Below are 23,465 nucleotides of genomic sequence, written 5' to 3' on the forward strand. Positions count from 1 at the left end.
GTGAAAGTAGGGCCAGGCCACCCAATTAAGGGGACGAGGTTCACCCAATTATATAATGTAGCTTCGTTTCTGCATACACATCATTATTAAATATAAACATAATCATATATATTGAGATTTTTTTTACAAAGAAATATAGAGAATTGATAGAGTGAAAAACTATTAAAGAAAATACTATTGAATATGAAAAGATTTTATATTCACTTTCTGCTCAATGTATAAGAGCAATATAGAATATTATATTTCATAGATTTTGTTATCAAATAATTTTTTCTACAATCTTGTATTTAATTGACAGATGGACTTGTTCTCCTAAAAAAAAAAAGATAACGTGTCAAGGTTATAAATTTCGATAAATAGTTCTCGCATAATAGAAACACACACGAAGATAGTTATCGAAATAAAGGTTCATATTGTACTTCTGGAGGATCTTGAAGCATTCCTTTAGATCTTTCACATGCCCCAGCCTTTTTGGACTTGACTAGCATGTCGTCCACATACACTTCCATATTTGAATATTTTGTTCACAAGCCCTTAGTAGGTGGTCCCTCTGTTTTTCATTTCGAAGGGTATAACTTTGTAGCAGTATAGGCCTATGTCCATCATGAAGCTTGTATGCTCCTGATCTGGCGAGTGCATCATAATCTGGTTGTAACCTAAGTGCGCGTCCATGAAACTTAGGATTTCATGGACAGTTGTGGCATCCATCAGCTGGTTAATTCTTGGAAGGAAAAAGTAGTCCTTTGGACATGCTTTATTCGGGTTGGTGAAGTCAATGCACACTCTCTACTTTTTGTTTGGTTCGGGCTCTAGCACAGGATTGGATACCCAAAGTGGATAGAATACTTCAGTTATGAAGTCATGGGCCCGTAGCCTCTCGACTTCATCTCTGAGCGCTTAGGCACAATCTTTGTCCAATAACTTCCTTTTCTATTGTACAGGTCGAAAGTTTGGATCGATGTTGAGAGCATGGGTCATCACGGAAGGGTCTATTCCGACCATGTCTCCATGTGACCATGCGAAGAGTTCCAGGCCTGCCCTTGGAATTTTCATCAGTACTAATTTTATTTCTGACCCTAAACCCTTCCCAATCTTCAATCTTCTAGTTGGAGAAGTGGGATCGACATCCACTTCCTTTAGCTCTTCTACCGGTCCAAAGTTGTTTGTAGGATCCCCAAAGCGAGGATCAATGTCTGCGCCCCCACTTTATGCTAGACTTCATTGCCATTTATTGGGCTCTTCTTCAGAGCTCTTGGCGGACATCTTCTCTTTCTTGGTTTTAGACAAAGCCAAGTTGTAACAATGACGGGCAGATTTTCGGTCTCCCCTTAAACATCCTACCACATGCCTTTTTAGGAATTTTAGGCAAAGGTGGTAGATGGATGTCACTACCTTTAGGTCATACAAGGCTGGTCAGCCTATCATGGCATTAAGAGCCAAGGGAACATCGATTATGATAAATCGCGCCATCAGAGCTCTAGTGGTTGGATTTTCTCCAATAGTGAAGGGCAATCTGATGTACCCCATAGGTGCAATGCCTTGGCCAAAGAAGCCATACATTATTTGAGTACAGGGTGCCAAATCAGTTAGTTGGAGCCCCATCTTTTTGTATGTTAATTTGAAAAGAATGTTGGAGGAGGCTCTATTGTCCACCATACATCTTTCCACAGTCATATTCCTGATTTATGCAGTAATGATTAGGGTGGTAATTGTGTGGGAAACTGACTTGAGCAGCATCTCCTTCTATGAAAAAGATAGTGGGCTATCCAAGCTTTGGTTGCTTAGATCCCCTTTCTTCGACGAATAAGATGTCACTTTTAGCCTTGTGACGGAGTGTCTGAGCATTCGCTCCCTAGATTTGTTGGTCTCGCCTGTAATGTGGGGTCTGCCAATGATGACCCCTAAGTGACCCGCCACTAGAGGTGGCATACGATCTCCATTTTAAGCACCTTGTGCCTAAATTTAGTCATTCTGCATATAACGACACAAGTGGGAATTGTTCTTCCTTATTAGGAATTCGATCTCCCTCTTCAAAATTTGACACTTGTTGGTGTCATGGCCGAAGCCATTGTGAAACTGACAGAATTTTGACATATCCCTCTTACTCAACTCCCTTTTGATGGGAGGGGGATTCTTGTATGGGACCGTTCCCTCAGTGGTCATGAAGATGGCCTCCGTCAGAAGGGGTGAAGTAGGTGTATTTCTCCTCCTTGTCTTTCTAGTTTCGTGGTCTTGAAGAAGTGTTGTAGTTCCCTTTTTTGCCACTATTTCTTCCAGAGCTATTGTTGTTGCGCTTTCCCCCAGTGTTTTTACCACTAGAGGTTTGAGCAGAAGTGTTGGCCCCTACATGAACCTCTGGCAAGTCGTGGTACCGCAAAGTGCCATGCGACTGCCTATTGCCAACTTGCCCTGTCTGGGCTTGTCGGACAACTTCTTCTAGCTTGATAAAACTGTCAGCTCACTCGAGAAACTCCTTCATGTTGTTGGTCAAAATCCTTCGGATATGTTTCCAGAAGTCACTCAGTGGAAGGATGCCCCCTAGTATGGTCGTATATCGACCTTCTTTTGTAAGACCTTTGACCTTGGTAGCCTTGGTCGTGAACCTTAGGATGTAATCCTTTAAAGGTTCTCCTTGTTGTTGTTTGACTTTGCCAAGGTCTTCTTGTTGCGACGGTATAAGCCTTGAGGACGAGAATTGTGTGTAGAATTCTTGGGAAAGCTCATTCTAGGAATTGAATCTTCCTAAAGCCAGCTTAAAGTATTATTGTTGAGCTGTTTCTGACAAAGTTGCCATAAATATCTGACACTGGACATCACTAGTAATTTTTTGGAGATCAAGTTGCATCTCAATGTCTTGATGTGTGCCAATGGGTCTTCTCGCCCGGTATATATCTTCATGTTAGCATCTTGAACTTTGGCAAGGGTAAGGCATTAATATATGCTGAGAATGGTGATCCCCTTCACCTATCTAGTTCAAGGTCTGAAGGTCTTGGACCAGCTAGGCCTTTGATCATGTCCCTTATTTGGTCCAACTGTGCTTGCATAGAAGGATCCGTTGGTGGAGGGACTTGGCTGACTAGCCCTTCTTAAATGGGTTGCAGCCTTGAATGTGCCAGGGTGTGGTCAGCCGTACCATAGGAGAGAGTATGGTGGAGGCCGGCCAACCGTGTCCCCTATAGCTGGCTTTAGCCAGCTACCCCTAGATAGGGTGACTGGCCTTGGCCAACCAGCCCTATGCTAGGTTGGGCCTGGCCGCCCATTATTCCCTGATTGGCTGGTATAACCAGTGTGCTGACAGGGAGTAGATCGCACCAGTTGCTAGATTTAGGTGGATCTAGATATATGAGGTAATTAGACTCACTTCTCAAGTTTTTGTTTTGGGTGTTTCCACCTGTTCCCAGACCTAGCCAGTTGAAGATTGGCCTCTAGGTTACTTGCTCCCGAAGGCCCCGAGATGGGATTTCACCCTACTAGTCAGCCAAGGGTGTACCACCAAGAGGTTGGCCAGCGAGAGGCTATCCAAGTTGGGGTGTTATAGAGGTTCAGATCCCTAGCCTGCCCCCCAAACTGCTAGTTGCCAATATCTGGCTGTTCTTGCCATCAAGCCTTCATGGCAAGGCTTGTCCTCCTTTGGGTAGAGGAAGGTCTGTCCTGGTTCTTGAAGAACCTAGTTGGATATTCTGTCGATAGACCCTCCCCGATCTATCAACTAGTCTACCTTGGAGAAGATCGCTGATGAGATCCTAGCCTCTCCCAGCAGTTCTTTCATTGAATCACCTTATCAGGTCGCTAGCTTCTCTGTTGCAGTGGTCCAGCTCCGCCTGGTGAGATCAGAGGATGTACTCTTGGTCATCCATCCATCTCAAAATTTTCATCTCTATTGTGCAAATACATCACAATCAACAACGTGTGGTTCTTCAGTTTGGCTGACTTGGCAAATGGTTTCTCTAAGTCTAACTAACTCAAGATCTTCTCCTAAGTCTACATGGGGCTTGCCAATGTCTGGCTCGCCGATTCTTGGCCCCGTCTCTCCAACATAATACTGGGGATGAGGGACGTTTGTGGTGCCTGGAGGCTACTCCATGTGGGTCCTTCCTTCAGTGGGAGGCACCAGTGTAAGGTCCTCCCTAGGAGGCATGGGCCGATTTTTCAAATCCATCAAAATGGTTGTGTCAACCTAGCCAACTATGGTGGCCAAATTTGTGGTGTCTACCATGATGGCAGGAGTGGCCACATCTGTGGGGTTCGTGAAGATTCTAGTTGTAATTGGAATACGAACATTAGGATCTACAGTCATAAGGTCTTAAGGAAGACCCGATGAGGTAGATATCGTAGTCGGAGTTCTCCTTGTGTTAACCATGACATTTTATTAGATAAATTAACAACCCACTTTCAATGAAAGTACCAAACTATTGGCCTCAAATTTGGCCAAGCGACAGCAAAGTCAAATTTAATACTGATGTTTGCTACGTGTTACACAATTAGAACAATAAAGTAAATAAACACAAGATTTTATAGAGGTTTGGCCCCTCTAGTTAGAGGGTAAGGACCTACTCCCCTTTTAGTTGTATTGATATCAAGAGATTATACTATTTAGATCACTATATTGATAGGATCTGAAGTAGCTCTCTCAGGATTACAATGTAGGAATGAGAGTTGGAAAATCTCAAGTATGAGTGTAGCAGTGGGCGTGACAGAGAGAAAGGTGAGTTCTTAGACTTAGAGCTCAGGATTTGAGACTTAATGACTTAGGGTTTTAGGGTTCGACTAAAGCTCTTTATATAGGAGAGCTTACACCCTTCAAATCCCTTAGAAGGTAAAATAAACTATTATTTATATATTAAATTAATAAAATACAAATGACTAAAATGCCCCTCAAAAATAAATATATTCTCTCTATTTTCATGGGTTGTTAAGGCCCAATTTGTGGTTTGACTTGTTATCCATGTATGAAAGTTGTGCACAAAAATCTTGTCAGACCAAAGGCTGGCCGGCCATGCACCTGCAGGGTGCATGCTGGCCGGCCATGCACCTGCAGAATGCATGCTGGCCGGCCATAGGATGTTCAGAAGCTGGCCGGCCTATGCTAGCCATAGTGCCGGCCAGGGGTGGCCGGCTAGCCCCCTTGAGGTGGATGGTTCATCACTTCGTCATCCTACTTGAGTACTCAGACCCCTCGTTGGTTGAAGTGCTGAGTAGATGACTTGACCTTCTTATTGGCGAGTTGTACTGCCATGTGGCACTGATGTTGGCCCCGCAGACATGCCACGTTAGGTCAACAAAAATTAGGATAACATATTTATTTTTGGAAAAATCTTGGTTTATTGTTGTTTCATTTTCTATTTTTTGCTTGTGTGTTTTTATATATATATATAAATAATAATAAAATAAAAAAGGGGGAAGGGGTAGTTTTCCTTTGTAAAAGGGTAAGGTAGTTTTTGATTCTTTTTTTTTTTTAAAAAATCGATTTCCTTTTTGTTTTCCTTCATATACTTATTTATACCAATTTGTATTTCATTTAATCTCACAAATTCTTTCTATCTACCCGATTTCTCTCCTCTCTATTATTTTCTCTCTTTGTTTTCATTCTTACTTTCAAAAATCCATGGCTAAAAAAAATTTAGGGCACCCAAGGAAGATGGTTGAATTAGAGGCTGCTCCATCAAATTCCTCGTTAGCGCCAGCATAATAACCTCCCAATGTTGCAACTTCCTTGATTTCAGTTGATTTATCGCCTCCTTGGTGTGAATCGAAGAAAGCTTCAGTTAAGAAAGCTTCATCTTTAACTCTTTCTTCCAGCAAGAGCACTCAAAACCCTTGCTCAAATATCTATGAGGCACACCCAATTTCCCAAGATTACTAGGTCTAGTTTGAAGTCTTCTTCTCCCTCTATTGAGGGTTCTCTTTGTTGTGGTTCTCATTCACCACCTATTGCTACTCATGTGGCTTCTACAACATCAACCCTACAAGGTCCTTCATCTCTAACCCGTGCCCAGCAAGCCTCTCTTGAAAAGGAAGCACGAATCAAAAGATGTCATGACAGACCTATTTGTGCTTCTAAAAAGCTCAAGCTCAATAATTCCTTACCCTCCTCGAGTGATCATGAAGATCCCATGGATGTGTCTTATGAGGAATCTGATTCCAAAGCTGAGACATTTTCATCTGAAAAAGCAACTTTTGTAGAGGATGATGTGGTCTCTTCTGAAAGTGAGCAAGTCCCAACTAAAGTTGAGGAAGAACTTGTTGATCTGGATCCTACAACATCATTACCAAAATCTGGAGCAGTAACCCCTCAATTTGCTTCTGCAGCAACAAAGGAAAAATAACCTACGAAGGGCTCTTTCTCTGGTAACCTCTCTTCCTCTCAATATGTCAATTCAATATTTTTTTATAATGACAATCAGCGTGATTGAAAATTCTACGCTACCCGTAAGTTTGAAAATAAGAGGAATTTTGATTTAAGTGCTCATCGAGTTTATGGCATTGTGAAGTGTGTTCAATATAGAAATTTGGAGGGCATATTGACTAGTTTTGAAGGTTATGTTGATGGCATAGTTAAGGAATTTTATGCTAATTTGACTAATGAATTGCTTGATAAAAAATCTAAGTTCTTTGCTAGAGTCTATGTCCATGGGCATTGGTTCTCTTCCATTGAAGATGATATTGCCGAAGTCTTGAAATTGCCTAAAGGTGTAAAGAGTGATGATGTGTCTATGGATCGTGATTGCATTCTCACTAAAATCACTGGTGAACAAGTTGAATGGCTTGCTGGTCAAAGTGTCCGTATTACTTATCTTACTTATGGCACTGCCTCACTAAAGTGGTTTGCTCTTAGCAATTGGTTCCTGAACTCCAACAAAACGATAGTGTCTCAAGATTTGGCTTTTCTTCTTTTTCGAATCACTATAGGGGCAACCATTAACTTTTCTTCTCTCATCATGGAGAAAATTGTTTCCTTTCGTTGAGGTAAAAAACGAAACCATAAGCTCATTTTTCCTAACCTAATCTATGAGGTTCTTTCCTCTCAAAAGAATATGATCTTTTTGAATGAGACACTTGAGCCTCCCCTTACTTGAACAATTTTTCAACCCTCAGAGTATTTTGATGGAGCCTTTCCCAAGCGCCCCAAGGCATCCGTTGGTGCAACTCCATTTGTTGTTGATGCAGGTTCCAATTCTACTTCTGCAGATGTACAAGAAGTCAAGCAGGATGTGACCTTGATGAAAAATCGCTTGGTTGCCATGGAGAGGTTCAGTAAGAAATGTCCAAACAATTGTCCACCTTGATCAAGCTTTATGGGCTTAAGTTTTGTGTTCTCTTTCCTTTACTTTTTCTTTTGGTGTTTTTTGAAGGACTTGTTTTAATTTCTTTTTTTGTCTTTGTCACTTATAGATAAACAAAAAGGAGGAGTAATGGTTTTAATTTCTTACTTTGTATACTTAACTCTGGACCCTTTTTCCTAGGAGAGTTAAGGTTTGTGTTTGAGTTAAACTTTGGTTAAAGTTAGCTCTTGCTCTTTATTATGGTTTAATGTTGTACTTCTTAGGGGGAGATTTCTTGCTTTGTATACTCAACTCTTGACCCTTTTTTCAAGGGGAGTTGAGGTTTGTATTTGTGTTAAACTTTGGTTAAAGTTAGCTCTTGCTCTTTATTATCGTTTAATGTTGTACTTCTCAGGGGGAGTTGTTATGTTTGTTTTGCTAACTTGGTATTGCGAGTTCTTGTTAATTAAAAATATTTTGATTATCTAAAGTACCAAAGAGAGAGATTGTAAAGTCTTTTTTGGCAAATTAGTTGTCAAAATATTTTCTAATTAATTTGTGTTTTTATTAAGCAATTAAATTATTTTTATTGTGATAATTTTATGACCTAATTGCTCCATTTCTTTTATGGCCGGAAAGATCTATTGCTAGCTGATTGTAATTGTTTAGGAAGCTTTTCTTCCAATAGAAAAAGTTCTCTATATGGAAAAGTTGTCTATGTTTGGGAACTTTGACTTTTCTTTTATCCTTAATGATTTAGATTTTTTTTTGTTAAGATTAGATCAAACAAACTGTATTTAGCAAGTTTGAAGTCTAAATTCGTGTTCGTGGTCCAATTTGGATAGTTTTCTTTCTGGTTGATTTGTTGCTGCAGAGTTCAATTTTGATGCTACAAATTAGGAATTTTTTTGAGAAAATTTGTACAGCTGGGAAATTATTTTTGTGGCTGTCTCTATGGTTGTTATGTTTTATAAATAGAACCTAGAGAGCAGCCAAAGGACTCACCTCTTCTAGTTTTCATTTTTACATATTTGCTTATTGTAAGGGGAGAGTTCTTTTTGTGAGAACCTTGTTGCTCAGCTAAGTTTTAATGTTTATGTTATTGTTCTTATACTGCTCTTAGGATCGGCTAAGCAACTTGATTGAACAAGAGAAAGGTCTTCAGTAGAAGACTAGTTCAAGCCTTACTTCAGGAGGAAGTAAGCACTCACTCATCAAAGACAAGAGGAGTTCATTATTGGTGGTGTTTCAAAATCAGATTCGTGACGTGAAATACAAAAGATTGCAGCAAAGATTTAGAGGGAGTTTAAACTTGTTTAAGTCAATTGTATTTGTAATTATTTGAGACTTTACTAATTGATTTTATTCTCTGGGCGTGGCCCCGTGGACTAGGAGTGTTTGAAAGAACACAGATACCACATATAACTCTTTTGTGTAAAGTAATTTTAAATTCTCCAATTTATTTCTAGTTTTGGTTTGCTTTTGCAAATTTGTGTTCTGCAATGACAGAGTTACAATATGTTGCTATAGACTATTACAGATGTATTTTTACTATAATTCAGTAAAACTATTCGCATTTACAAAAACACAATTTTTTAAAATATATAATTATATATGCTCAATTTTTCAAATCATATAATTAAACATAACACATCAATTTTGTAAACATGTCTTTTCCTCTTACATGTACGAGTTTTTCTTTAGAGCTACAAGAACAACATTCAACAATATTAAACACTGCATAAGTACCAAAAACCATAACTGTAACAACACTCTTTTAATATATATATATAGAAAGAAATATAGTTTATTGACCCTAATTTGATTACTAATATTAGTGAGGAAAAAGTTGAACCAAATATATAATTTGAATTTGTGTAGTAGCTATCCATTGAAATTACACTATTGAGTAAAAAATTACTAATGGACTCAGATCAAGCACACCAAATTGAGATTTTTAGAACTGAAAAAAGAAATATGATACATGTTTGCGATCCCTTTCACTTTGCCTTACATTTTCAACCTCAACCAAAAGATTCTCGACAGCCTTGGAACGATGCTTCAAAAAATCGATTGTTTTATTGAAGCAATAATCGATTTTCTTAAATCCTCCAATAGCATTTGATTATTTGATTCAAGATTGTAACAAAGTGAAGAAGATCGATTTTCCTTAAAATCTTACAATAATTATTTTGATGATTTTATTTGGGATCGTAAAGTGTGAGAATCGTTGATTACGGTGAATCAGTAGAATAAAGTCTTCTAGAAGGATCATCCACTCAGGCTTTTCACTGAAATTTCCTCTTGCGCTTTTTTATTTATTTTTTAGAAGTTAGCCGGAGTTAACAATCTCGTTAACGAGAGTTAACTTTCACGTTACCTTTTGTCTAGAGAAAAACAAAATATTTAAACAAAATGTTAAACTAAAAATTATGTTAAATAAACATATTTTTTATATAAACATATGTGAGTGATTATTCAATAGTTACATTTTTATTATAACCATATGACTACATTTTCTTTAATCTGTAATAACAGGTTAATAATAGTTAGACTTTCCTTTTTTAGATTTAATGAATTATAATTAACTATTTTCTTAAAATAATTAATTAAATAGACATTCCTTTTTTAGAATTATTTAATTATAATTAACTATTTTCTTAAAATAATTAATTAAATATTTAACAAGACCTCTATTAGCAATTAATATTTATATTTAAATCCTTACTTGAATGATTTTAATAATGAAGCCATTTAATTATAATATTTACAATAAAATTTATTTTTTTACAAAAATTAAACTTCTTTTGACACAAATTAAAATTCTCTTCATATAATAAATTTTCAAATAATTAATTATTTTTAAATGATATTTAATTATTTTGTTACAATTATATGAACTAAGTATCAGGCCTCAAGCTAATCAATCAATAAAAAGTGCAGCCATTTTTTTTTCTAAAAAATCCTTCAACTTATTTCATTTTTTACTTTTTAAATATTTAAATAAAAAAAATAAATAATTAAGTGTTATAATTTAAAATTAAGATTAAAAGAATAATAAAATTTAAATTATGAAATTATATGTGTATAATTTTAAATTATAAAAAGTTTTGCTATAAAATTTTAAATAATTTAAGTATAAAATAAAAATAAATTGCTAAAAGATCCTTATATTGTAATAAATTGCAAAAAATTAATTAATAATTAAAATTAATTTAATTTTAAAATATAATTAATCTGAATTAAAGTTTTATAAGGAAATAAATGATTAGGATACTTTCAGGTTACAAGTTATTTATTATTTATTTTTATTTAATTTCCAAATTAATCACAACCATTTAATAGTAATCCAATGGCTTAAAAAAAATGTAACTATGGTTACAATAAAAATGTAGCCATTGAAACCTCTTCTAAACATATTCAAAATTTATCCAACCGCAATTTTGTAAATATTTTGAATTTGACATATATAATTGTAAAAAACCATTAATGATAATAATTCAGAATAAATATACATAAGTATATAAAAGTTGGACACTACAAGAAACTAGGTCTGTAACGAGGACATCTATACCGAGGACATGTCATCGTTATTAGTGTTTTCGCACCAGCGGGAAAAATTCGCAGTTTTTTGTGGGTAAAGTTTCAGTACCGTGGATAGGTCCTCGTTATTAGTTCTAACGAGGACACCTTTAATTCCTTTTTTTTTTCCAGCTTCGTCTTCCTCGCCAGAAATCCCCTTTTGATACTTGAAAACCCTCACCAGAAAAGGGCTTGGTCTTCCTCATCGTCCACCTCGCTCCGACGGCTTGGTCCTCCTCGGTCATCGTCCAACTGAAAGGGGCTGAAAAACACTCAAGCTACTCCTCTCCTCTTCGCCATTGGTGAGTTCTGTACCTGCAACTTATTTGATACAAGTTGAACAAAAATATGTATATACAGACATAATAGTGTAGAGTTTGTTAAATATACTGATGAGAAGAGAAATATTCATCATCGTTGGGTTGTTCTTCTCATTTTCGAAGTAAAACTCAGTTTCTTTCTTAGACTTTTTTGTGGTATTAGCCATCAAAACCAGTAAAAAAGCTTTAATACCCAAATATAAGGCACAACACAAAGCTGAACACTTCTTGTAGCTTCTTAAACATAGTGGTTTCACAAATTTTTTGGGAGATTTTTGTTTGTTTTTACTGTTTATATATTAATAATAATTAACAATATCTCATTTCCCATATATTAACTTTTGCTTTGAAACAGACACACTCTCTTCTTCGATTGGTGAAGCCCCTCCACTCTTCCTCTTCTTCCTTCTTTTGCTTCATCAACCAGGTATCTCTCTCTCCTTAGTTAGTTTGTTCTCTTAGTTTTGCTTGGATGTTTCCCCTGTTGGGATTGGCCGGTTTGTTTCTCAGTTTGTTTTCCTTGTTGCTCTCTTGTTTGGTGCTCTTGTGAAGCCCAGTAATCAAAAAAATAAAAAAAAAAACAAAATAAAAAAAAAACCAGGTATCTCTCTCTATATATATATATATATGTGCGTGTTGGAAATCTGTGATCGGTTGAATGTTGTGTTTCTCAATTTTGAATCATTGCTCTGTTTCCCTAAATTGATTAGTGATGAGTGAGTCATTCATTCATCCAAATGCTGAGTTGAATTAAGCATTAGTTTTACTAATTCAATATATGAGTGATTGAAGTGGAACTCAAATTCATTCTTAACCTTCATTATATATATATATAGTTTTACCATTGGGCAGAAACCATTGCTCGAAAGTACAAGCTATGTCTCTTCAGAAATCTTAGTGTGAAGTTTTTAACACAACTTAGTTGTTTTCTTCAGTAATTTCCTAATGAAAAGTTATACATTTGTACCCATTGTTTGAAACGCCTAATTTCTTAATGAAAAGTTATGGTTGTACTTATTGTTCAAAATGTAATTTGTTAATGAAAAGTTATAGCTATAATTAATAGTTATAACTTTAATGAAAAGTTATATTTGTGTTCACGGTTAAAAAGAACAATTATATTTGTGTTCACTTGTTGTCATTTTGGCAATTTTTTTTTCTAATATTTACTTAAAATGCATGAGCTAATGTGACTTGGAGCAGGTGTTTGCATTGATTCAAATTTCTTGTGTAGTCCTGAGTTTATTACTTTTAACTCTTTGGGTTCTGTTTTCTTGATGTCTAGATTGTTGGCAGCATAACAGCAGTGTTGTCTTCTCTTCTTGTTGGGAAGGCAGGGCCAATGGAAGGTTGGCTTTGATTTTTATTTCTCTTTTCAGTATGAATTGTACAAATTTAATTTGTTTTATTTGTGTTTTGGTTACATGATGTGAATACTTGTTCTTATTATACTGTATGAGCCCTTCTAAAGATAATTTCTACTTTAACTGAGAAAAAACTAAAAAATTCCCACCAAGGAAATAAATAGACCAGAAAGCAAAAAACAACTATTAAAAGCCTTTCTCTTTCTAAATTGTCAAACTGAATGCAGAGAAAGATAGCTACTTACACTGTCTTTGATGCCCCTTTACCAAGAATCTTATTGTAGTTAGAGGAAAAAGAGAAAAAAAAAAAACAGTAAAGATTGAACTTTTAAAACTAAGTTTGATCAACATGTCCAAAATTAGATATAAAAGAGTCCTAAAATTTAATAAAATTTAATTTTACTTTTATGTAAATCAAATAATTTTTTTTAAATAAACAGATTGAACTTTTAAAACTAAGTTTGTTCTCTTTCCCTTTTCTTTCTTATTCATGTTTAAGACTTCCCAGTTTTATTTTGAGTGGGGCAAAAAGAGATTAAATAGATTGCAGAGGTGGGTCAAGAGAGCCCATTCTCTGACTCCACTGAAAAACATTTACTATCCCATGTCCAATTGAGCAAGACACTTGTAATGTTAGGTCACTGTCATTTTTTGTAGACATTCAGACTAAAGCCCACAACAATCAGTCATTCATAAAAGCATAATTTGTTTTAGACATAGAATTTTTTTACTTTGGACTAATATGGTGCTAAAGTTATATATATATTTAGACTGATAGCTGCTAAATGTGTCAAATATATATAAAACAGATGGCTATTTTTTTTGAATTTCTGTATTAATATTTTTATGTTCATAATTATTAATTTTTTTTTTTTTTTGAATTGTTGAGCAAGGTTTGGAAGCTTAGAGACATAGCAAGTTAAGGTTATCTTTATTAAAGTTGGTAAGCTACTAAACTCTTATTCTTAATAATTTAAAAATGTTATATGAGTAATATTTTAGATATTATCTGTAGTGAAGTAGGTTCTGCGAATAAATATACTGCGGTCGGATGGGTGGAATATATATGCATGTTAGAGGAGTTTTAATATCTTAAATATTCATCCATAGTGATAGTGTTTTAGCTATATAATTGGTAATTAAAATTATTTTGTGCAGTAAAATACACACATAATGTCGATAGACAAGAGTTGGATTAACAATTCAAATCGATTGTCTAATGATTATGAAAGTGGGGCTTTGGCTTTTGTTGAGAGAGCTAGGCAATTCGTAGACTCGAGGGGATTGGTGAAATATCCTTGTAATAAGTGTGTGAACGTCGAATTTCAAACGATTGATGTCTTAGAAAGTCATCTCTTTGTAAATGGCTTCTTACGGAGTTATACCAATTGGAATTGGCACGGTGAAGAGGAAATAATACCAACAAGAACCGCAGATGTAATAGAGGAAGATGAGATGATAGATATTGTTAGTGACATTATGCAACATGCCAATGATGTAGATGAAGAGAACGAGCATGAGGAGATTCCTAAGCAAGGATTTAATAGTAGAGTAGATTATAGTGATTTATTTGAGGAGATAGGAGCTCCATTATTCCCTGGATGTCAAAAATACACATCATTAAATTTCATGGTGAAGATGATGCATTTCAAAGTCTTAGGAAAGATTCCTGAGAAAATATTTGATGGAATATTGGAGTTATTACATGATGCGTTTCCAGCCCCGAACAAACTTCCCAAAACGCATTATGCGGCAAGAAAGTTGATGCGTAAATTAGGGCTAGGGTACGAAAATATCCAAGTTTGTCCGAATAATTGCACATTATTTTGGAAAGAACATGCTGGAAAATCAAAATGTCCTATTTGTGGGGAGGATCGATGGGTGGACAATAACACCAAGGGTAAGAAAGTGTCGCGTAAAGTGATGCGTTATTTTCCTTTAACCCCTCGGTTAATGCGAAAATATGCATCGAGGCATATTGCTCAACACATGAGATGGCATCATGAGGAACGTATCAAAGAAGAAGGTGTGTTGCGCCATCCTGCAGATGGGGAGGCTTGGAAGGATTTTGATCGAAATAATCCAACGTTTGCAATGGAACCAAGGAATGTGCGTTTAGGTTTGGCTGCTGATGGATTCAATCCTTTCGGTAACATGAGTCAATCTTACAGTATGTGGCCAGTTGTGTTGACGACGTATAATTTGCCGCCGTGGTTGTGTATGAAAGAGACTAATTTCATGTTGAGCCTATTGATTCCCGGTCCTAATTCGCCTGGAAAGGACTTTGATGTTTTCTTAAGGCCATTGATTGATGAATTGAAAGAATTATGGGTGTCTGGTGTACGTACTCGAGATGCTGTTGATGGTAGTTCCTTCAATCTTCGGGCGGCCTTGTTGTGGACTATAAATGATTATCCAGCAAGGAGTAGTCTCTCTGGATGGAGTGGTCAAGGCTACTATGCTTGTCCTACATGCAATGTGGCAACACCTTCTATTCGTTTGCATAAAAAGATTGCTTATTATGGCCATAGGCATTTTTTACCAATTAAACATCGTTTTAGAAGAAACAAGAAAGCATATGGCACTGTTGAAAAGAGACCACCACCGGAGGAACTAAGTATGGAAGATATGTTCACACAAATGAGTTTTATACCAGAATCTCTTCCTGGTAAACATGAAAGTTATGGCGGGCAAAAAAGAAAGCGTACAGAAGAACAAGTTGGTTGGAGAAAAAAGAGTATATTCTTCGAGCTCCCATATTGGGACAACATGAAGCTACGTCACAATCTAGATGTTATGCATGTTGAAAAAAATGTGTGTGATAGTTTAGTAGGCACAATAGTTGGGTTGGAGAATAAGACCAAAGATACAATTAATGCTAGATTAGACCTCGAAAAAATGAATATAAGACCAGAGTTGCAGCTGAAAAGAGTAAATGGCCGATTCCAAAAACCTGCTGCAAAGTACACCTTCACACCAAGGGATCGAAATTTTTTTTGTCAATTTCTTAAATCAGTCAAGTTTCCAGATGGTTTTGGATCTAACCTAACAAAAAATGTGATTGATAATGACAATAAGATCACTGGTTTAAAATCACATGATTGTCATATCATCATGCAACGCCTTTTACCAGTTGGTGTGAATGCATTTTTAGATAAATCATTCAGCACACCAATTATTGAGTTATGCACTTTCTTCAAACTTATATCTGCTAGAACTCTACTAGTCTCAGATTTAGAAAAAGCAAAAACATCAATACTTGAGATTGTTTGCAAGTTAGAAAACATTTTTCCTCCAGCTTTTTTCGATATTATGGTTCATCTAGTCATTCATTTACCACAAGAAGCAATACTTGGAGGCCCAGTTCACATGAGATGGATGTATCCATTTGAGAGATACATGAAAAAGTTAAAGAATTATGTTCGTAATAAAGCACGCCCGGAAGGGTCAATAGCAGAAGGATATGTGATGGATGAGGCATTAACATTTTGTTCAATGTACTTGAAAGGAGTGGAGACACGATTTAATCGTCCAGATCGAAATGTAGATGTTGTTCCATCACTTTCAAAATTATCAGTTTTTCGGTCTCAAGGTCGTCTAATCGGTAAGAAACAATTGAGACCCCTAGGTGAAGAAGAGAAGAAAACAGCTGAGTGGTATGTTCTAAATAATTGTGCTGAGATCGCACCATATATTCAGTAAGTATTTTAAATATTAATATCCAATTCAATTTGAACCATTCAAATAGTCAAATTTTTTTAAATAATTAATAATTTATTATCTTTGATGTAGAGAACATATGAATATTCTTCTTTCTAGAGGGGTTGAACACTTAGAACAAGTACAACGGAATGAATTTTCTTCTTGGTTTTATAACAAGCTTTATGATCTTCGAAGATTAGGATCTCCAGAGGCATCTGATGAGTTATTCTCTTTAGCATCGGGGTCCTCCAATCTTGTTGCCTCGTACCCTGGGTGTGTTGTAAATGGAGTTAGATTTTTGTGTCTTAAGAGGGACGAGAACAAGAAAACTCAAAACAGTGGTGTTTCTGTAGTGGGAGTTGAAAATAAAACTTATTATGGCCAATTGGAAGAAGTTATTGTGATGTCATATCTCAGTGGATTTTCTGTTGTATTATTTAAGTGTAAATGGTTTGACACTAGTCGACCCTCAGGAAGATTAAAGTCTGAACAAAACATCATTAGTATCAACACTAGTTTTGAGGGATTCAAAGATGATAAATTCATTTTAGCAAATCAGGCTAACCAAGTTTTCTACATTGAGGATCTCAAAAACAAATTTGACTGGAAAGTCATCCAAGAAGTTCATCATCGAAATGTGTGGGATATTCCGCAAATTGATGAACATTTGGAGGATATTGAAGTGGATGTTATGCATGATACAACTTCATCTGATTTCCAATTGTTTGTTGATCTTGGTCCATTACCAGAGATCAACTTTCAACGTATAGGGGCTCCAACAGAGTTTGTGGATATCGATAATAATCCACTCGATGAGGATGACACGGATGAAGTGGAGGAGGAAGACATAGATGAAGTAGATGGTGAAGAGATGGAAGAAGTAGTGGAGGAAGACAAAGAAGAAGCATATGAGGAAGATGAAGATGACAATGAGAGCAACACTAAAATTGATAATTCAGAAGAAATTTATAATGATGATGATTATTATAGTGATGAATAAGTGGTAATCTATTACATATATATTGTTAATTAGTACTTTATTATATTATGATATTAAAATTATTATAATGTTTCTAATATTTATATTTCTCAGATATGACAGATATTGCTCGTTCTCACGGGGGTGATGGAGGAAGTGATCCTCCTCTTGGTCCGACAAATATTGGAGCTGACTGTGTGCGAGGTTATATAATTTAAAACATTTAAGTTATGTTATTAATATTTATGGGAATATACTAACTTATGAATATTTAAACATGACAACAGCTCCTCCAAAGAAACGTGGACACCATAAGGGATTAAGCACACGAGAAAAGCGAGAAAACCTCAAACGTCCACTGCCTATTGAATGGGACATCAAAGGAAAGACATACAAGGAGATGGGTCCGTATTGTTCAGACTTTTCAAGGGAGTTAGGATTGCTCGTACGACAGTACACGGATCCAAACTACCTAAGTTGAAGCGAAGTACCTGACTCTGTGAAGAAGAGGATATTGTCTAGAGTAGAGGTGAATTACTTTTAGAGTTAAATTGCTTCTTATTAATTATATATAATATTAACTAATGAAGTTTTTTTTACAGGATAATCTTTTCGATATCGGTCGAGAAAGATATGGATCAGATCATCTCTTTGGTATCTTAACAGGCATTGATAAATCTTGTGCCAAAAAATATAGCGAATTCAAACATCAACTCAAACAACACTTGGAAAATAATGGTCCTACAACTCCATATGCTGGATGCACTTTAGACCAATGGAAAAAGGCCATTGAATTTTTTGAACTACCTAATGTGAAGGTGTTTTATTTTTATTCAACCTCAATTGAATTTTTACTAAACTATTTTCATTTCACATATTAATATCTCCATATTTATTTTTGATAGAAACGTTCGGAGATCAATGCATTAAATAGGAAAAAATTAAAGGAGTTGAGCCATGGAGGATCTCAATCTATACCTGCTTTGCGTTATAAAAGGGTACGATTAATTTATAACATAATTACCTCCTTACATTCAATATTTAAAGTAATGAAGCTTAAGACGAATGGTACTCTTTCTGCTTATTGAAACATTACTAGCTATAATGTAATTGCAAACATTACTTGCTGTATTGTTCTTGGTGATTATTTAATACTTCATTGTGCTATCAAAATGAATTTACTTGATACGTATAGGCCTATGTATTTTAATATAGATATAACTAGGATTTTGGTGGACTGGTATTTATGTTGCTCTACATCTAGTTGTTGCCTTTTTCCTTGTTGAAACTTAATTTGAGGCTTTTAGCTATGTGTTTATGTTTGTGACTAAGCTGATTGTAGCTACACGTAAATATAGCATAAGATGGTAGATTGTTGTTTACATTTTCTGTAAGGATAATCAGAATGAAGATTAGGAGAAATCTTAACTATATGCCTTTGAAAATGAATGGACTTAACTTTGCACCATTGCATAAGGGTATGTTATCTCTGTTTCTTGTAGCTTGGTTTAGAAAATATGTGATGAGAAATGTTAAGTACTATCGGTTTTAAATGTGTGTATATGTAAAAATGGTATTAGGTATTTTGGTAGATTTTTGAATTATTTGTGTTTTGTTGTTATTACTTTGAATAATAATAATAAAAATTACATCTATATCACAAATAAGCCGTGATCCGAGTCCGGGCGATTGGCACCGATCCGGATGCTTGGCAGGCCACTCACCATAAGCAGGGCAAAGGATGGGTGACCGACACTGCTAGAGAAACATGGATATATTTTAAACAAATATTATCTTTATATTTTTTGTCTAAATAAATTTTATAATTAATTTAAATATTATTGTTTAATAGGAAAAAATGATTGCCATACGTGATACACAACAAACACAGTCCATTCCAAATACTGAAGTGTCAGGCAATGTCATTAATCCAGAAGACGAAGATTTATCACTTGTGCAATCTGTTTTTGGAAGACATCGTGGGCACCAAAAGGGTTATGGGCGTCTAATTAGCACAAGAGAGATAACAGGACCACCTACATTTACCCAACCTCCTCCACCTCAGACTGGTGCATATGTTGGAGCTGATGTCATAGCTGATATGCAAGAGCGGATTAGACAGCTGGAGGAATTGGTTAGGACAAATGGTGTCACTCCGAGAACGCAGAATCCACCTCAACAATCTGATCACTCTGATGATGGAGGAGCGAGTTAGTAGTTGTGTTTATATATAATGTTTATTTTTTTCACGAACCATTTTATTAGCATGTTAGGTAATTAAACTTATAACTTTAAAATTTAAAAAAGTAAATTTACGGTATTTTTATTAATGAATTTTATTTTTATTATTATTTGAGCAATATTAATGTGAAAATAAAAAAAAATATGATATATTTATTATGAAAATTAAAAATGAATAAAAAATGTGCTTCATTAAAAAAAAAAAAACCTTGTTCTCGATAAAAGACTCTATAACGAGGACAATGTCCTCAGTATAGATGGGTTCGTTAGGCCAAAATGAAAGTTTTTACCGACAACATGTCGAAGCTTGTACCGACAACAATGTCCTCAGTAGACCCTTTAACGAGAACACCACTATTGTCCTCGTTGGAAACCAGTTTCTAACGACGAGGCTCTAACGAGGACATTTTAGCGAGGACAAGTCCTCGCTATAACCTTTTAACGAGGACATCTAAAGTTCTACCGAGGACATTTGTCCTCGTTATAAACCCTGTTTTTTGTAGTGGGATACGAATTCGAATTATGTAGCTATGTAAGTACGTACTAAATATATTAAAGAGAGAATCACTTATTTATTCAATCAAAATGCATAAAAGCTCAATGAACATTATACCAAATAATTGGCTCCTTATTATTTGATGCAATAGTAAAATATTGTAACACGTATGAGGCCAATATATAAAACTTTCTTATTCCATAATAAAGCTAGTGTTGTTTTTACCGGCCTCTAAATGATTTTATCAGATCTGGACAGGCATAAAAATGCCAGAAGCATTTGGAAAGTCAGACAGATAATAGTCTAAGTAATCTCCATAGCTGACTTCTAACATGTCACAATATCTTTTATAGTACCCAACAGTGTTTTTGCTGGCATTATTGGTATTAACATAAGTCGGGAGTACTTGATTATGAGTTCCTGAATTAGCATTGATAACCATGTCATGGAGTGAAGGGTTGTTGTCATGTTGATTCATCCAATACCATATGGCTGTTTTAAAGGACACAACTGAGTCTGTTGCTACCAAATCAGGGTCGTTTATCAAGTCTACTCCCACTGCTCCACCAGCAAGCCCATAGTTGTAGTTGCTGCATCGTCAACAAATAACATTTGAATTCAAACTCATATATAAATGGAAATTTATATATATATATATTATTATGTACTTACTGAGTAAGTTGAAAAGGTCCTCGACTATTATATGTTTTGTTGGAAGCACATGACCAATGAGAAGATGTACAATAATCATCATCACCGGCAGTTCTATTGATAAAACAAAGTCCCCATGCATATGAATCGATTGTACTAGTCCATTCTCCTACATATTTATACAAATTGGACTTCATTAAAATTATATAATATAATATATATTATTACACTATGTATATGTACTAATTAATTACCTGTAGTTGCTTGAGATGTATGAGCAAAGAAAGCTGCAAGTTCTCTCTTACGAGTTGCCACATCACCAGTAGTACAAAAATCAGAAAAAGAAGCAGCAGCAATGACAAAAGACTGGTAATCATAGAAACCTCGACTTGGACAATCTTTCCTATGCTTAAACATTTCGTTGAAAATTGGTTCACTAATAATGTTGCTAATAACATTATTATTACTAGTGGTAGTATTGTCATGTTGGAGCAAAGCACGAGGGAGATCAATCCAACGTTCTCCACCCCAACATTGGTATCGACAAACTGCTCCGCTGCAATATTTGTATGTGCTACCACACCAACCATAGCTGCTGCAACACCTTCCTGGATTACATGGATTGTTGGCAGTTGAAGGCCCACATCTGTGATCTGGTCTTTCTGGATTTGCAGGTGGTGGTGGGCTTGGAGGTGGTGGACTGGGTGGAGGTGGGCTCGGGAGGTGGTGGGCTGGGTGGAGGTGGGCTGGGCGGTGGTGGACTGGGTGGAGGTGGGCTGGGCGGAGGTGGGCTAGGCGGTGGTGGGCTTGGAGGTGGTGGGCTGGGTGGAGGTGGGCTCGGAGGTGGTGGGCTCGGAGGTGGTGGGCTGGGTGGAGGTGGGCTCGGAGGTGGTGGACTTGGTGGTGGTGGGCTTGGACTCTTCCAACACTGATAGTCACAACTAGATCCTTCGCAATAAGCAGCTGTGCTGCCACAATACCCGTGTATGCTGCAACACCTATCGGGATTACATGGGGTGTTGCCAACATTAGGTCCACATCTGTGATCTGGTCTTTCTGGGTTTCTAGGCAGTGGGGGTGAAGGTGAACACTGACTTTGGCAACCATTTTTGCAATAGGGAGGTGTGCTACCACAAAAACCCCAATAGCTACAACAAAGATTATTTGGACAAACAGCACCACCTACAGCCCTTCCACATTCTGGTTTATCTCCAGAAACAGTCCCTACAAAAACAAAAAGAGAAAAAACTATAAAAATGCTAAACTTCATTTTATGAGTTTTGCATGGAGATATGTTTTGGGATGGAATATGCTATAATGGAAAAGAATTAATATCTATTTATAGTCTAGTGTAGGTTGTTGCTATGTTTTTTTATTATTATTTTGCAATCTATATTTTATGGCACACGGTATTATTAAATAATATATATTTTTTTTTTTTGCAACCATAAATTGTATCTCATTTAATTTGTGGTTGGGTTTCATAGAATAAAAAGGAAAATATTTATGTATTTATTTTGACGGAAAATATTAGAATTTTACTAGGCAAGACCATGTCGGCTGAAGGAACAATAAATGAAATAAAATAATTTAAAAGAAGAAATCATTATGCGCTGAAGGGATATCTATGGAACTGCTTAATGAAATCAACGAATTCTGGCAGAAAATTGGTTATAAGAATAGTTGTGGATTTTTTTGAAAAAAAAAAACGAAGGAATACTTGTGGTTCTTTTACGTAGTATATTTTTGTTTTGATGAAGTTCTTTTAATCGGGGTCATGACAATTTAGTGATAAAATATCCACACCACGTAGAAATTATTTACATGCTCACCAAAAGAAAATTAATTACGTACTATAATAATTTTAAAAAACAGATTACTAACAGGAATTTTGTGTAATTATAAATATAGTTTAGTAGTTTTACACTTTTTTACAATTTTTTTTTATATGATTGACTTTAATATATGTTGTCAAATATCATTAATCATTCGCAATCCGTGATCTCATAAAATACTTCCACATAAGGGATTTGTGAAGAAGCTGTTATGTAGATACGGTACTCTCCTTTTTCCTTTTCTTTTTTTGAAATGAAAATCTTTTGATTGGGTAAAAACTGATATTGGATCCACTTAAACAATACTAAAGATTGCTTTTATTGTTGATACTCTAATATCAATACTCTATTAAACACATGGTGATTAATATTATATGACACTTTCAAAAGCGGTATAGCTAGGCACTACTACTAGTTGTGCCTTTTAGTATTTTTTATTCAGAAATGCTAAAGGGTATTAGTGGTGTCTAGCATCTTCCTATATGTTAATATTGCTATTAGTCTAATTAAGTATCGAGTCCCATATAATTTAATATAATAGCTTTTAGAAAGTATCGCTAATCAATCGCAACGTGACATGTCGAGAATGTGCTAAACACGACTGGTGGCTAATAGGAATGTTTTTTTTTCCCGATAAAGCAATATAACATGTGTTTCATTACGTACCAACCAAGGTTGTCCATATTGTTACTAATGCTATAATTTGGTAGTTGGTGCCCACATACATACCAATATCATATCTACCAATTTTGTCCAATATATAATAATGAAGGCATATCCAATTATTTCCTCCCGGGACTGAAGGGGCGGATACTATTCATTTGGGGTGTATCTTAGTCAGTTTGGTCGCTACATTCTATTCAACTAAATATAAAAATTAAGTTATAAAAATTTAAGTGTAACTCGCCTAATTAGAAAAAAAAATAGTAATTCGTCCAATAAAATTAGTCAGTTTGGTTGGGTTAATCCGTCTAAACTGACCATTAATATACATATTTTTTTTATTTTTACATTTAATTTTTATATTTTAATT

The 23,465-nt window shown here is 35.5% G+C and overlaps 2 protein-coding genes across 2 annotated transcripts; one reads left to right on the forward strand and one right to left on the reverse strand.

The window, feature by feature from the left end:
- Positions 1 to 13,701: 13,701 nt before the first annotated feature.
- Positions 13,702 to 17,230, forward strand: LOC133036806 (uncharacterized). The gene is made up of 2 exons (XM_061113552.1): positions 13,702 to 16,226; positions 16,321 to 17,230. The coding sequence occupies exons 1-2, from the start codon at positions 13,702 to 13,704 to the stop codon at positions 17,228 to 17,230; spliced, it is 3,435 nt and encodes a 1,144-aa protein (XP_060969535.1).
- Positions 17,231 to 20,002: 2,772 nt separating this feature from the next.
- LOC115711958 (mulatexin) lies at positions 20,003 to 22,077 on the reverse strand. The gene is made up of 3 exons (XM_030640158.2): positions 20,852 to 22,077; positions 20,619 to 20,766; positions 20,003 to 20,536 (listed from the first exon to the last, which is right to left on the reverse strand). Exons 1-3 carry the CDS (start codon positions 21,702 to 21,704, stop codon positions 20,191 to 20,193), a joined length of 1,347 nt encoding a protein of 448 aa, XP_030496018.2. The 5' UTR covers positions 21,705 to 22,077; the 3' UTR covers positions 20,003 to 20,190.
- Between the last annotated feature and the right edge of the window lie 1,388 nt (positions 22,078 to 23,465).

Source organism: Cannabis sativa, chromosome 4, assembly GCF_029168945.1.
Source record: "Cannabis sativa cultivar Pink pepper isolate KNU-18-1 chromosome 4, ASM2916894v1, whole genome shotgun sequence".
In the NCBI taxonomy this organism is placed as follows: Eukaryota; Viridiplantae; Streptophyta; class Magnoliopsida; order Rosales; family Cannabaceae; genus Cannabis; species Cannabis sativa.